This window comes from Artibeus jamaicensis, unplaced genomic scaffold, assembly GCF_021234435.1.
Source record: "Artibeus jamaicensis isolate MK-2021 breed Jamaican fruit bat unplaced genomic scaffold, CSHL_Jam_final contig_490, whole genome shotgun sequence".
Lineage (NCBI taxonomy): Eukaryota > Metazoa > Chordata > Mammalia > Chiroptera > Phyllostomidae > Artibeus > Artibeus jamaicensis.
This window is the reverse complement of record NW_026521861.1, coordinates 2,799,085-2,815,324: the sequence shown is the minus strand read 5'-3', so window position 1 is coordinate 2,815,324 and position 16,240 is coordinate 2,799,085. Positions and strand designations below refer to the sequence as shown.

General features: G+C 39.4%; 1 protein-coding gene across 4 annotated transcripts in view; it reads left to right on the top strand.

Annotated features, from left to right (window-relative positions):
* NT5C2 (5'-nucleotidase, cytosolic II) overlaps positions 1-16,240 on the top strand; it is a 103,477-nt gene that overhangs the window by 36,290 nt on the left and 50,947 nt on the right. For 2 of the 4 annotated variants that reach the window (XM_053668478.1, XM_053668479.1), the window contains exon 3: positions 2,899-2,979. The exons of 1 other annotated variant lie outside the window; for it this stretch is intronic. In XM_053668478.1, the coding sequence (XP_053524453.1) occupies positions 2,899-2,979 (81 nt within the window). Of the gene's footprint in view, positions 1-2,898; positions 2,980-7,291; positions 7,400-16,240 lie in introns of those variants that run through there. One more of the 4 variants, XM_037159372.2, reaches the window with a different exon arrangement.

Below are 16,240 nucleotides of genomic sequence, written 5' to 3'. Positions count from 1 at the left end.
ATAATAAGGGCTTGGTGATAATGAACTCCTTGAATTTGATCTTATCTGAGAAGCACTTTATCTGTCCTTCCATTCTAAATGAAAGTTTTGCTGGATAGAGCAATCTTGGTTGTAGGTCTTTGGATTTCATGACTTGGAATACCTCTTTCCAGCCCCTTCTTGCCTGTAAGGTGTCTTTTGAGAAATCTGCTGACAGTCTGATGGGTACTCCTTTGTAGGGGACTATCCCCTTAGCTCTTGCTGCTTCTAGGATTCTCTCCTTCATTTTAATTTTGGCTAATGTAATTATGATGTGCCTTGGTGTGTTCCTTCTTGGGTCCACCTTCTTTGGGACTCTCTGAGCTTCCTGGATTTCCTGGAAGTCTATTTCCTTTGCCAGATTGGGGAAATTCTCCTTTATTATTTGTTCAGATAAGTTTTCCACTGGTGGCTGTGCCTTTCCCCCTTCTGGTACCCCCTATAATTCGGATGTTGGAGCGTTTAAAGATGTCCTGGAGGTTCCTAAGACTCTCCTCATTTCTTTGAATTCTTGCTTCTTGACTCTTTTCTGTTTGGCCATTATTTGCTTTCTTCTGGTCCACTCCATTGATTTGAGTCCCAGTTTCCTTTTCATTGCTATTGGTGTCCTGTGCAATTCCATTCATTTCAATTAGTTTCGCCTTCATATATTTGTCTAATTTGTGGCTATAATCAACCAGTTCTGTGAGGATCCTGATGACCAGTATTTTAAACTGTGCGTCTGAGAGTTTTGCTATTTCTTCATCACTTAGATCTATGGGCTCTGGGGCTTTGAGATCTTCTTTCGACATTTTTGGTCTGTTCTGGCCCTTTAAGTGTGAGAAGCGGCACCTTGGACTCCCAGGTTGCTGGGTTGTGATGCTGTATGTGGGGGCGTGGTCAGAGCGGGGAAATGGCAACCCCCTCTGCTGTTTATCACAGCTGGGTGAGGATTAGCATCTTAGGTGGTTTACCTGGGCCGGGCCACTCAGAGTGGCTGGGTTATGATGCTGTATGTGGAGGTGGGGTCAGAGCAGGGAAATGGCGGCGCCCTCCACTGCCACTGGCCGCGGGGACCCGCTGGGCCCCGGTCCAACCGCCCACTCCCTCGCCTGTCCGCCCGTGCACAAATGCGCGACCACAGTCAACACGCAGCACCGCTCCCCCCCGCTGTCTCCCCCGCGGTCGCTCACTCGGTCGCTCACTAGGTCCAGCTCTGCGCCTGGATTCTGCGCGTCTGGATTCCGCGCCTGAGTTCGGCTGACCGAGACCTGTGCAATCCCGCTTCACCAGCCGCTGGTTTCGCCCCTTACCGGTCAGGCTGAAGAATTTGTTGTTAACAGACTTCCGAAAAGTTCAATTTTCCGTGTTCTGGCTGTGTTTTCTGTTGCTAATATTTAGTTGTCTCTAAACTTGGTTGTGTGAGAAGGCACGGCACATCCACTATGCCTCCATCTTGGCGGAAGTCCTAAATAAGTAAAATCTTAAAAAAAAAAAAATTCTCACTCAAGAATATGTTTTGATTGTAGAAAGAGGAAAAAAAGGAAGAGAGAGACAGAGAGAGAGAGAGAGAAAAACATCAACGTGAGAGAGAAACATAGATCAGTTGCCTCCTGTATGTGCCCGGACTGGGGTTTGAATCTGTAACCTAGGTATGTGCCCTGATTGGGAACCGAACCCACAACCTTTTGGTGTTGCTTCAACCAACTGGCCAGCTGTCACCTGGCTTTTTGTTCATAGTTTCTCTTCTCTTGGAATATTCTCCATCCCTTCCTTTCCTCTTAGCCTGGTTAAGAGCCTGAGCCCTAGGGTGAGCATTTTGTATTATTCCACTTAATTTCTTTAGAATCACAGTATTTGACTTATGTAAACTTTTGTCATCTATGAAATTGGAATAATTTCTACTTCATAGAGTTATTTGAGGATGAAATGAGGTGATAGATATATAAAGTGTTAGCACAGTGTTAGTTTAAGAAGAAAAAACAGCTTGGCATCCTGTCTTTCAGGAAGGCTGAGCCAAGAAAATACAGATGCACCTCTCTATTGTGCCTACCTCTGTCTAATACTGTAGTTACATACCGTGTTTAAACTGTTTGTGAATGGACCTCTTTGATTAGACTTTGAACTTCGTAAAATCAAGGACTACTATGTTTGTCTTTGTGTTACTGGTACCAGGTACATGTAGAGAGATTTAGTAAATTTTAAAATATTAATTATTGATTTTTAGACAGAAGGGGAGGGAGGGAGAAAGAGAGGGAGAGAAACATTGATGTAAGAGAGAAACATCAACTCAATTGCCTCTCACATGCCCCCAGCTGGGTACCTGGCCTGCAACCCAGGTATGTGCTCTGACCTGGAATCAAACCAGTGACCTTTTCATTTTGCAGGATGACGCGCAGCCCACTGAGCAACACCAGTTAAGGCAAGATTTAGTAAATACATTTTTAAAAGATTTTATTTATTTTTAGAGAGAGGGAAGGGAGGGAGAAAGAGAGGGAGAGAAACATCAATGTGCGGTTTCCTCTTGCATGCTCCCTATTGGGGATGTGGCCCAATAGGCAAGTGCCCTGATTGGGAATCTAATCAGCAACCCTTTGGTTCACAGCTTGGCACTCACTCCACTGAGCCACACCAGCCAGGGCAAGATTTAGTAAATATTTCTTGAACATATGAACAGAGTTTGAAAGAGCTATTCGTTTTCAGACAACATATTACTTTTTGCACAGGAAGTTCTTTAAAATTTTTTAAAAATATATTTATTTATTTTTAGAGAGGGGAAGGGAGAGAGAAAGACAGGGAGAGAAACATCAATGTGTGGTTGCCTCTTATGCACTCTCCCCTGGGGACCCTGCCTGCATGTGGCCTGACTGGGAATTGAACAGGCAACCCTTTGGTTCGCAGGCTGGCACTCAATCCACTGAGCCACACCAGCCAGGGAGCACAGGAACTTCTTATGAATATATGTGTGTATCCTCTGTTCAGGTGAGAATTTTTGCTTTTCTTTCTGTTTTACAAATAGTAAAGTCTTTTTAAAAACTATATTTTATTGATTATGCTATTACAATTGTCCCATTTTCCTCCCTTTATTCCCCTTCACCCTGCACACCCTCTCCCACCCACATTCCCCACCTTTAGTTCATGTCCATGTGTCGTATATGTAAGTTTTTTTGTTTTCTACATTTTCCATACTATTCTTACCCTCCTCTTGTCTATTTTCTACCTACCATCTATGCTATTTATTCTCTGTATCTTCCCCTCCCCCATCAGTAACCCTCCATGTGATCTCCATTTCTGATTCTGTTCCTGTTCCAGTTGTTTGCTTAGTTTTTTTTTTAAGGTTTGGCTGTTAATAGCTGTGAATTTGTTGTCATTTTACTATTCATATTTTTTATCTTTTTTTCTTAGATAAGTCCCTTTAACATTTCATATAATAAGGGCTGGGTGATAATAAACTCCTTTAACTTGACCTTATCTGAGAAGGGCTTTATCTGTCCTTCCCTTCTAAATGAAAGTTTTGCTGGACAGAGCAATCTTGGATGTAGGTCCTTGCCTTTCATGACTTGGAATACTTTTTTCCAGCCCCTATGTGCAGGTAAGGTTTCTTTTGAGAAATAAGCTGATAGTCTAATGGGAACTCCTCTGTAGGTAATTCTTTTTCTCTTACAGCTTTTAAGATTCTCTCCTTCATTTTAACTTTGGGTAATGTAATTATGATGTGCCTTGGTGTGTTCCTTCTTGGATCCAACTTCTTTGGGACTCTCTGAGCTTCCTGGAAGTCTATTTCCTTTGCCAGATTGGAGAAGTTCTCCATTATTTTTTCAAATAAGTTTTCAATTTTTTCGTCTTTTTCTTCTCCTTCTGGCACCCCTATGATTCGGATGTTGGACTGTTGAATGACGTCCTGGAGTGGCTGGTGTGGCTCAGTGGATTAAACGCTGGCCTGCAAACCAAAGGGTCGCTGGTTCCATTTCCAGTCAGGGCACATGCCTGGGTTGTGGGCCGGGTCCCTAGTTGGGAGCATGTGTGAGGCAACCAATTGATGTTTCTCTACACATTGATGTTTCTTTCCCTCTTTTTCTCTCTCCCTTCCTGTCTCTAAAAATAAATTTAACAAAAAATATTTTTTAAAAAGATGTCCTGGAGGTTCCTAAGCCTCCCCTCTTTTTTTGAATTCTTGTTTCTTCATTCTGTTCTGGCTGAATGTTTCTTTCTTCCTTCTGCTCTAAACTGTTGGTTTGAGTCCTGGTTTCCTTTCTGTCACTGTTGGTTCCCTATATATTTTTCTTTATTTCACTTAATGCAACCTTCTTTGCTGCCTGGGTCTTTTTTATGCTGTTGAAGTACCCAGTGAGTTCCTGGAGCATCTTGATAACCAGTGTTTTAAACTGTGCATCTGATAGGTTGGCTGTCTCTTCATCACTTAGTTGTATTTTTTCTGGAGCTTTGAACTGTTCTTTCATTTTGGCCTTTTGTTTGTGTGTGTGTGGGGTGGTCTGGGCGCACCTGCTATGTAGTAAGGGGCGGAAACTTAGGTTTTCACCAGGGTGGGGCAACCCATGTGGCAGCGTGATGCTGTCTGTGGGGGAGGGGTCCAAGAGGGAACAGTGCCACTTGCTGAGCTCCAGCCGGCTTTCAGTTACTTCCCCTGCTACCCACAATCAAATTGGGCCCTCCTGGTGCTGATTCCTGGGTGGGTGGGCTTGTGTACATTCTAGGACTCTCTGGGTCTCTCCACCGAACTCTCCTGTGAGGCTGGGAGTTTCTCCCCCTGCCGCCTCAACCCCCAGAACGTGTTTTCAGAGGCTTTGAGGCTTTACTTGCCCACACTAGAGCTCTGGGTTGCGTGGTCTGTCTCGATTCCCAGTTTTTGCTCCTGGTTTTTCTGCCTGCGAATGTGGGACCACTGGGTCTACCAGCCGCTGCCTTGCCACTGGTCCTCTCTGCCTGGCTGCCCGTCTCTGCCCCTCCTACCGGTCTGAATGAATGTTTCTTCTTTAAATCCTTGGTTGTCGGAGTTCCATACAGTTTGATTTTCTGTCAGTTCTGATTGTTTTTTGTTTTTAAATTTGTTGTTGTCCTTCTTTGGTTGTATGAAGAGGTACAGTGTGTCTACCTATGCCTACATCTTGGCTGAAAGTCTGCAAGTAATAAAGTCTTTAAATAGTAATTACATGTATGTATTTCCCCCACATTTAGCAGTGATGCCCAAGGTGAAAATCAAGAGAAGCCATGGAAATTGGAGATCTTAAGGATTAGATCACTTTTCCATATTTATTTCATATTCTTCTATTTATAGAATTTGGTTTGAGGATTATCAGTGAAAGGCCTTCCTATTTATGGACAATTTGAGAACTAGATTTTTCCAAAGTATTTTTCCAAGAGCTATATTGATAAGGTAATCCTTGAAAATCCAATTATTTTGTTTGTATCCCCACTCTTAAGTTACAATAGTTCGTTGAGTGCTTACATATGACAGACAACAACCCTTTAGTATATTAAGTACTTTATTCGGGCTTCCAAAGCCGAAAAGTAGGAGAGCTCATATTTAACTATAGTTGTTCAGTGCTCATTCTCTTTCCATTACACCATACTGCTTTTCTAAATAAACTGAAAATAATTTTAGTTTGTGTTCTTCGGTTTTCTTTTTTTCACCCTCATCTGAGGATATGTTTATTGATTTTAGAGAGAGAGGAAGGGGGAAGGGGGGAGAGAGACAGACAGACATCGGTGGGTTGCCTCCTGGATGCACCCTGATGGGGGATTGAAGCCACATCCTAGATACGTGCCCTGAGCTGGAACGGAACTTGCAGCCTTTGGTGTACAGGATGACTCTCTAATCAAGTGGGCCACCCAGCCAGGGTGAGTTTATAGGGGGTTTTGTCTGTGTGTGTGTGTATGTGTTTTAAAGATTTTATTTATCTTTAGAGGGGAAGGGAAGGAGAGAAGGAGAGAAATATCAATGTGTGGTTGCCTCTCGTAAGTCCCCTGCTGGGAACTGGCCTGCAACCCAGGCATGTGCCTTGACTGGGAATTGAACCAGGATCCTTTGGTTCACAGGCCTGCGCTCAATCCACTGAGCTATACCAGCCAGGGTGAGTTTATAGTTTTTAATAGTTTTAGTTACTTGGTGACTAAACATTTTAATAACTAATAGAAACCTTTATGGTAAGATATTTAGGTAATATTTAAAGAGATGAAAGTTTTGCCCTGCCCATAATGGCTTAGTTGGTGGGGTGTTGCGCTGTAAGGTGTAAGGTGGCTGTTCGATTCTCAGTCAGAATTCGAGGATGCCTGGCTTACGGGTTTGGTCCTCTGTTGGGGAGTGAGCAAGAGGTCATCAGTCAGTGTTCCCTCTCTCACATCAGTGTTTCTGTCCCTCTCTCTCTCCCTTCCTCTTTCTAAAAGTAAATAATAAAATACTTTAAAAAATAGATTTTTTTTAATTTCAAGTTTTAATTCAAATTGCATTTCTTTAACGTATGTACATTTTATTTTGAATTCAAACCACCACTAGGAGGATTTATTTGTCATCTCAGTGTTCTTAGACTTTAGCACTCTTGTTTATTCCTTCCCCTGTTGCATAATCCCTATTTATTGTATTGGTCGGAGGCAGGAATGTTGCAGATGTTTTTCTTTCAAACCTCAATTTGCTCTGGGGTTTCGAATTAACCTTTAGAATGTACTAGATTTATCCCCCATATGCCAAAGATCTGTAAGTTTCTTTTTACAAGAGCAGAAATTTTCAGGCAATTGAGTAACAGATGTTTTCCTTACAAGCAGTTAAATCATCAGAGAAAAAGACTTCAGTGTGGAAATACTTTAGGTTTCTCCTGTAATATGATCAGCACATACTTTCTTCTCTTGTAGTTCAATTGTTCATATTGTTGGAAGGGAGGAAATAACTAAACTGATAATTAAAACTTCATATATCCTGTTGTTTTTCCCCCCAGTGTAAACTGAAAAGGATTTGGACTGACTAGGGCACTCCATTCTGTGAAACTCACATTGTTTGCGTGCTGTTGGCAGGCCTGGTTAGGTGGTAAATTTGCTTTTTCTGTGTGTTTGCCAGTAATGATTCCTGTCTTTTTACCGGAACTTGCCATTTGGATTTTCTCCTTCCTAAACTGGCCAGTCTTTAACAGTCAGACCTTTAGTTGTTTTTCCTGCTCTTTTTTTCCTGTTATTCTTGGGTTTTCAAGTATTTAATAAGCCGAGGATATTGGTCACTGAGATATTGCCTGGTCAGGGATCGGCACTGTGCCCAAATTTGTTGGGCCTCACAGGGCCCGAGTTCTCTGTGCTCTAACAAATGAGCTACAGTTCTCCAGAGATCAGTGAAGCTTGCTTGTTACCCTGTATTCTCATCCAGAGGAAGTAGATCTTTGAGAATGTCTCAGGAAGGGTAAGTGAGTTATTCTTTCTCCCTCATTTTTCTCAGCAATGAGGTGTTGTAGTCATCTGAGTGAATATGAAGCTTAGTAGGCAGTGCTGCCAGTCAGAGTGGAGGGGCAGGGAGAGATGGACAGAGAGTTAGCTGAAAGCTTCCATTGTTAGTATTTCACGTGTAATACACTGTGAAGTTACTATTGCTATTTTGAAAAACAGCATTGAGGGTGGATAATCTTAATAGGAATTTAGTGAGTTTAAACATCCTTTTTACTCTGTGGTAAACTTCTTTTGTTTTTTTGGTAGAAAGTATTTATGAAGATTGGAAGTAGTCAGGGGTGTCTTACCAAAGAGTTTTACAAAGAAGTAAGTGAAGTTTAAAAATTCAAAGGTATTTTAAAATAAATAGTACCTTTAGAAAATGGGGGGCGGGAAATAGTGTGAAAGATTGAACAACCTGTGATTTTGTTTCCTTCTCAGCATTGTAGGCAAAATATAAATTTTTTTGAACCCCCTATTTCTCTTCACTGTGTAAAACAGTTCTGTGGGGGTTTTTGTTTTGTTTTGTTTCTTGTTTTCACTGTTTAAATATCTCTTGTGCTTCCGAATCCGAATTATTGCTGGTTTTTTTGGTGACACTGTAATGGGTGACATGTAAGTTAATGCCTGCAGACTGTCGATGATCTCATCTTCAGCCTTCACAACGTAACTGGACTTCAGAGAGGCATTTCCTGTGATTAAATAAGACATCACCCAAAACTGTGTCTAGAAATACAGTAAAATTGTGATTTTGGCGAAGCTCTTAACATTTTCTCATTCTTTGTTTTATTAGAAATTTTGAAGTAGTTTCAGAGTATCGTGTTTATAATTTATTTTAATCTAATTGTGCATTGATTATGAGCAAAAAATGGCTTTTTTTTTGCCATTTACTGCTTTTTTAAACCTCATTATTGGGTAAAGAAAACTAAACTATAGTACAGATCTGCAGTTGTTAAACCATTTTCATGATAAAGATTATCACAGATGCTGCTATATTTGTTAGTCTTCCACACATGGTTGTTTATAAAGCTGGTTGTTAGATTTAAGAACTGTATTTCTAGGTGCAGTCAAAAATCTTGGGAAGTAAGTAGTGCTAATAACCCCCCTGTGGTAAAGCATATGTTAGAATGGGTTAGTTAGATATATATACACACACACAAGGACACTATAAGGGCTGAGATACTCTTTTACGTTTATTTCTAGGGGTCCCTAGGGCAATTCCTCTACTGTCTGAGTAGGTAATGAACCAAGTGCATTTGAAATGCATGGATCACATAAATGGAATCAATAAGCTTTTATTCTCCTTTGTTATCTTTAGAAGTAAATGAATAAATTTTGTACCTTGAAATGAAAAGAATTCTTATATTTACAAATTATGCATATATGATATTTTGACACATAGTATAGTCTGTCATTTGATGTCCATGAAATATTGCCCTAATAGGAAAAGATTGTTAAAAGAGTTAAGTCATTAGAAATTACACTTGAGCCTTATTTAAGTGTATGGTATCAAGACTGTGGTATTAGTATAAGGATAGGCTCACGTAGATCATGAAACCTAATAGGGAGTTTGTAGATCCACACACACATATAGTCAGTTGATTTTCAGCAAGGAGGCCAAAGTAATTTCATATAGAAAAGGTATAAACCTCAACCTTGACCTCAAACCATATAAAAATAATGCAAAATGGATCATAGATCTAAATATAAGTTAAAAAGAATGTTTAGGCAAAAGTCTTTGTGACTTTGAATGAGGTAAAGATTTCTTAGGTAAAACACATAAAAACTTGAGAGACAAAATTGATAAATTGGGCTTGATCAAAAATTTTAAAAGAACAAACTGGTTCCTGAAGGACACCATTAATAAAACACTGGGAGAAAATATTCTCAATACATATATATTTGATAAAAGGCTTATATTTAAAATATATGAAGAATTTTTACAATACAACAGTAAAGCAAACAACCCAGTTTAAAAATGGGCAAAAGACTTGAATAGATACACACAAAAAGATATGGCCAACAGGCACTTAAAATGATGCCCTACTTCATTAATCACTAAGGAAATATATATTAAAACCTCAATAAGATACCACTACACCTAGAGTGACTACATTAACTAACTAGAGCAGTTTTTGGCCCTTTTTTATCTTATGACACATAATTACTAAAATTTTGTGGCACACCAAAAACCATGTTTTTTGCCAATCTGACAAAAAAAAGGTATAATTTTGATTCACACTGAATGGCTATTATGTTGGCTGTTGTCATTTCTAAATTGGACAGTCTAAAGGAAAGAAGAAGTCAGTGCCCCTGACTAAATAGTCAGGGATTGCATGTTTTAAAAATTCTTCTGGCACACCAGTTGAAAATGATGAACTAGAATGCCTAAAATGAAAAACACAGAACACACGAAGCACCTGGAACTCTCATGCATTGCTGATGAGAATGCAGAATAGAAAACAGTTTTTAAAGTCAAACTTAACATATGGCCTAGTAGTTCCATTTTTAGGTATTTATTTAAGCATGTGTCTACACAGATTTGTATGTGACTGTTCATTGCAGCGTTATTTATAATAGTGAATTCTGGGAACAATCCAAAATACCCATGAACTGAATGAATAAACGAATTGTAGTATATCCATACAATGGAATACTATTCAGGAGTAAAACAACTAATTATGGTATATGAATGAATCTCAGAAATACTCTGATAAAAAAAGAGGCATATACATTAATTACAGTGCTGTTTGATTCCATTTATAAAAAGCCTGCACAGGATTTCTGGTCAAGGTGACAGTGTAGGCAGACATGGCTCACCTCTTTGCACATCCACATCAGAATTACAACTAGAATATAGAACAGCCACCACTCAGAACCATCAGTAATTGAGTTGAATGGAAGTCTGACAACTATGGAATTAGAGAAACCACAGTCATCCGGACTGGTAGGAGGGGTGCAGAACAGGTTGGTCCCTCACCCATGGGTGGTGAATAAAAATTCAGGAGGGGTATTTCAGGAGTGAGGAGTCCCAGCCCCATACTCGGCCCTCTGACCCAGGGTTCCATTCAAGGAAGATAAGTCCCCTCAAGTTCTGGCTGTAAAAATGAGCAGGGATTGAGTCAGTGGAAGAAAATGCTGGAGCCCCAAACAGTTCCTCTTAACCCACACACAGACTCACCTACTCAGACTTACTTTCTCTGAGCTCCAGCACTGGGGTAGCAGCTTGAAAGGCACCAGTGGTATAGAGGGAGAAGCTGAAGTATCTGGTGTCAAGGGGAGCAGAGGCCATTGTCCCTTTTCTAAACCCTCCTTCCACAGAGCTGGCAAGCTGGTGCCATATCTGAGACTCCATCAACCTAACATTCTTTGACCCTCCTTGGAGATCCCCAAGACTCTGCCATCCCCAGTTTATGGCCCCTCCCAAGATGCTTTTCTATATGGATGGCTGGTCTTGGCTCATGCTTCACAACTTTCTAAATCTTCTCAAACAAGTAACGGCTGCCTTAAGTGAGCCCCAAGCATGGTATTAGCAGCAGCCAGCCTATATTCACAGCTTGTCTTCACCTGGGAATCTCCAAGCCCAGCACAAGTGGCAGACATTTCAGATTGCTTTACAGCTCGGGCAGGGTGGCCCTGGGCAAAACACAGGTGGAGGCTGAACTTGACCTGCAACACCTAAGAAACTGTAGGGCCAGTACACCCCATGGATAGCCGTAGACCACGTTTGGAGCGCCACCACCCTGATCCTCCACAGAGGGTGGAAGTTGGTAGTCAGTGGTCATAGCCAATTCTTGCAGCTGACTAACCTGGGTAAATCCCTCCCATTGATCTGCCAGCAACAACTAAGTCTCAGCTACAAGGGGAGGGTATACTCACAAATGGCATACCTTGGGTACCCAGCTTGGGTGGTAGGGGACTCTGTGTCACTGGATCCTATAGGACATTTGCTACATTAGGCTATGCTACTGAGACAAGGAGTCAAGGCAGCTCAACCTAATAACATAGACACAAACACAGGGAGGCTGCTGAATGAGGAGGCAAAGAAACATGGCACAAGTGAAAGGACAGTCCAAAACTCCAGAAAAAGAACTAAACAAAATGGAGGTAGTTAATTGATCAGAAGCAGAGTTCAAAACACTGGTTATAAGGATGCTCACAGAATTTAGTGAGGACCTCAAACAGCATGAAACAGTTCTAGTCAGAAACAAAAGATACACTGATTGAGATAAAGAACAATTTACAGGGAAACAACAGTAGAATGGATGAAGGGGAGAATCAAAGAAATGATTTGGAACATAAAGAAACAAAACACTACCACACAGAACAAGGAGAAGAAAAAAGAATCCAAAAAGAATATGAGGTTAGTAAAAGCAACCTCTGGGACAACTTCAGGCATTTCAACATTTACATCATAGAGATGCCAGAAGGAGAAGAGAAAGAGCAAGAAATTGTAAATCTATTTGAAAAAATAAGGAAAGAAAACTTCCCTAATTTGGTGAAGGAAACAGACATGCAAGTCCAGGAAGTACAGAGAATCCCAAACAAGATGGATGCAAAAAGGCCTGCTCCAAGACAGATCATAATTAAAATGCCAAAGGCTAGAGATAAAGAGAGAATCTTAAAAGCATCAAGAGAAAAGAAGTTAGTTACTTATAGGGGAGTACCCATAACACTGTCAGCTGATTTCTCAAAAGAAACCTTGTAGCCTAGAAGGGACTGGCAAGAAATATTCAAAGTCATGAAATGCTGGGACCTATAGCCAAGATAATTCTACCATTCTGCAAAAGATACCATTTATAATTGCAGGCTAGATAAAGAACTTCCCAGACAAGGAAAAACTAAAGGAGTTCTTCCTCACCAAACCATTATTATATGAAATGTTGAAGGGAGTTATTTAAGAAAAAGAAGATCAAAACTATGAACAATAAATAAAATGGCAGTACATACATATCTGTCAACAGTTGTATCTAAAAGGCAAAGAAGAACAGATGGAATGATGGGTATGGAGAGGGTTTTGATGGTTGCTAGATGGAAGGGAGATGTGGTCGAATGGGTAAAAAGGTGATGAGATAAAGAAGTACAAATAGGTCATTAAAGAGTAACCACGGAGACGTAAAGTACAGTATAGGAAATGGAGAAGTCAAAAGAAGTTAAGGCATGACCCATGGACATGAAAAATGGTGTGGGGATGGCCCGAGGGTGTGGGTTCGTGCTTGGTGGAAGGGGTCAAAAGGGGAAGAGTTGGGACAACTATAATAGCATAATCAATAAAATATAATTTTTTTTTAAAAAGCACAGGCTGATAAATCTAATATATTCTTCCTGAGGATGTTCCTCAGAAAATATTAAATCAAATTAGCAGGCAATTACTGGCTGGAATTTATGAAAACAAAAACTAATGCAACTAAAATACTTGCTTTTATAATCTAATCAAAATTTCTTGCTGCGTCTGTATATCCATGGTATTTCAACTTTCACTTTTTAGGAATCCGTTTCATAAGTTAGAAAGTTCTTATCTGTATTTTTAGATCTAAGCATACTTTTTACCGAAGGATGGGAACACAAAGGCAGACTATCTTGCCATTAAGTTTTTAAAATAATAGCTTAATTGAGGTATACTTTGTATACCACTCAATTCACCTTTCTTTTTAAAGTATACATTTTAGTGGTTTTAATATATTTAGAACATTTTCATTACCCCCACCCCCAAACTCCTTATTCCCTCCTCTTCACAGCCTCTGGCAACCACTAACTTTTAGTAACTTTTTAGTTTAAGATTAATTTTTAGTTCAGTAAATGTTGTGTTTGCTCTTTACAAGGCCCTGTGCTAGGTATTGGGTTAGACCTTTTTGAAATCTTTGGATATTCTAAATGAAAATTACTGTAGGCACATGGGTTTGTATCTGCCCTGTACTTAACTTTTTTCCTAAATTAGTTTTCTGGTTTTTGTTTCTCATTGTTTTTCTGTTTTCTTTTGAGAAAACCTCTAATTTATTCTTTGGGCCAGTGATTTTCAGCCCTTTTCATCTCATGACCTGCATAAAATAATTACTAAAACTGCAGCGCATCAAAAAATATATCTTAAAAAATTTGGTTCATTCACACCAGATGGCTATTGTATTGGATGTTGTCATTTTTTAAGTGGACAATGTAAGGGAAAGGAGGTCAGGGCCCCTGACTAAATAAATAGGTGTTGTGTGTTTGGAAAATTCTTGAGGCACACTTGTTGAAAGTCGCTGCTTTAGGCTGAACTGTAGTTTTTATTATTTTGTATACTTTAATAATAACTATAATTCTTTCTTTTAAAATATCTTTATCATCACTGATACTTTGTTCTAATGAGTGGAAAGCATTAAAGTCAATGTTGCGCAGTGCCTGGTCTTAAAGGTTTGTAATGTAGTAAAGGTTTGTAATGTTGTAATGTAGTAAATGAGTACCGCCCACATTTTATGTATGCGACAAAATATAGTAATTGACAGAATAAAGGATTTTACATACACAGACCTCTTACATAGTTCACTGTTTTATATAATTTAATCGTTGGTGAAATCTGTTTAATCAGATGGAAAAGTAATCTGAAACCCAGAGGCAGTACCATGTCATAGTTCTGTGGCACTGCCAGAATAGTATCTTGAAGGAATCACTCAAGATTCCTTAAAAAATAAAATAGAACTAACAAAGACATTTCCGGTGTAAGGAACAGCAGAAGCAAAGCTTCAGCATGCCTTTAGGAAATACATGTAGTTCATCTCGAATATTAGAACAAAAGCTGTGTGATACGGAGAACGTGAGATAAACCTGGTTTTGGAAAGATGGTGAAAGGCTTTGAAGTCCTCCAAGATACAAAAACTTGTGATTTATGAGTTGAGTAGGTAGTGAGAGTTGTCTAGAGGTTATTACATACAAGAGCATGAGGGGGATTGGGCTTCGGGGCTGTGCTTCTCAAACTAACGATGGGCAAAGGCCAGTTTTTAAAGAAATTCCAGTTTGCTTCAAATAAGTACACTCATAAAATGTAATACAAATGAAACAACTAGAAAAGGAAGAGACAAAATGTAAGTCTACTTCTTTTACTATACACTTAACAAACAAAACTTTTCTGTCAGGTTGTTAAAAAGTTTTTAAATACTTGCAGTTTTTGTATCTATCAAGTCATGGATTAGTAACAGCTGTTCACAGGCCCGCATTGGTCTGTGAACCACACTTGGAGTAGAACGACTTCAAAGCAGTTACTTTGGCATCGAGAACAATTGGGAGATGATTGCTAAGTAGTTAGTTAATGAGGACTTGGACAGGTTGTTAGCAGTGTGGACGGAATGGAAGATACGGATTCCAGAGACATTTGGAAATTCAAGTGAAGGCACATGAGATGATTGAGATGGTGCAGATTTAAGGGTGAGGAAAGAACAAAAAGATATTCATTAGATTTCAGGTTTAAGTGGGAAAATTAGAGTGCCAATAGCACAGCAATAGGAACTAGTTTGGGGAGAAAATGCTAAGTTAAGTTTTCAACAAAAATTTACATTATAATGTAACACTTGTATTTTGTCGAAGTCAACACACATACACACAGTGGGAGACACATTTTGTACTCTCAAAAAAGCATCTGTAACTTTTTCTTTTCTTTGATTGTAACAGACTTTGAGTATATAATTACACAAACCCATAACCAAAACATGCCCAAGAAGATTTTATACTTGTATCCTTAGTCTCACTTGTTGTTGCAGTAACTGCTGCTGGGCTCCGGGCCAGGAAATTGTGACTCCTCGGCAGTTGGAGGAGTTAGGGATACAGCTCACCAGTGCCAAAGAAATTCTATTCCAGATGGATTTGTGTGGAGCAACAGTGATATCCAATGACAAGTTAAATTAGACACAGAGGTGTTTTCTCCCACACTATCCCAGAAGATACATGCTGTTGAGGGTCTGGCTCGGACTAAAAACAGTCTTTGAAGTTAGGTTAAAACTATAAAAAAGAAATTTTACCAGGGACTTGAAGAAGAATTTTGTTATGTGACTTCAGGAACTAGTTGACTCAGATAGCTTTACACTTTTCAAAACGGCAACCAGTGACAGATGAGGTAATACTGCTTTGAATTGTCAGTTAAATCTCAAAACCATTGAGTTTGCTATTTACAAAATTTCAAATTTAGTAAATTGCATGTTCATGGTTCTTAAGTGTGAGAATATTAGATCCCTCTTAATGCACAATATATTAGTAGCCTCATTTTTATGATTAATATTTATGTTTATTCATATAGAATTTCTTCAGATTTCATGTCTTGCTACAGTAGGATATGATAACGAAAGCTGTTACATTTGTCTTTGTGTTGAAGTCTGTGCCTGGTTTTATAGTGTTCCTGCGTCTGTCTCCTAAAGATTGTTTTTCTTGTTAATGCTCAAAGCCGAATCTTGCAAACAACTTAGTGTGTATGGAGGAATTTCTGGCCGATAATTGCGTTTTAAGATTGGATGCTTTAGTTCAGTCATGCTTCTTAGGGTGGCGACATTGTACTTTATTTAAAGCAACCTTTGGGAAGTTAAGTCACAAATATATTCAAGCTGTTAAAGATAGAGGGAGTGTGTTTCACTGGTTAATAATTTAGAAAAGTGACATAAGGAAATGGGCATTGGCAAAGATCAGTCAAGGTCCTGGAACCAATAGAAATTTTTGGATTCCCCAAGGCAGGTATCTTTTCGTTTTAAATGTGTGGTGGAACAGTGATCCAGTCTTTAGTTCCTAACACTTTCTGTTGTTACAACAAGATTAGCTTCCCTTGAAGACTGTATCCTGGAGACATGCGTGGTATTTCTGT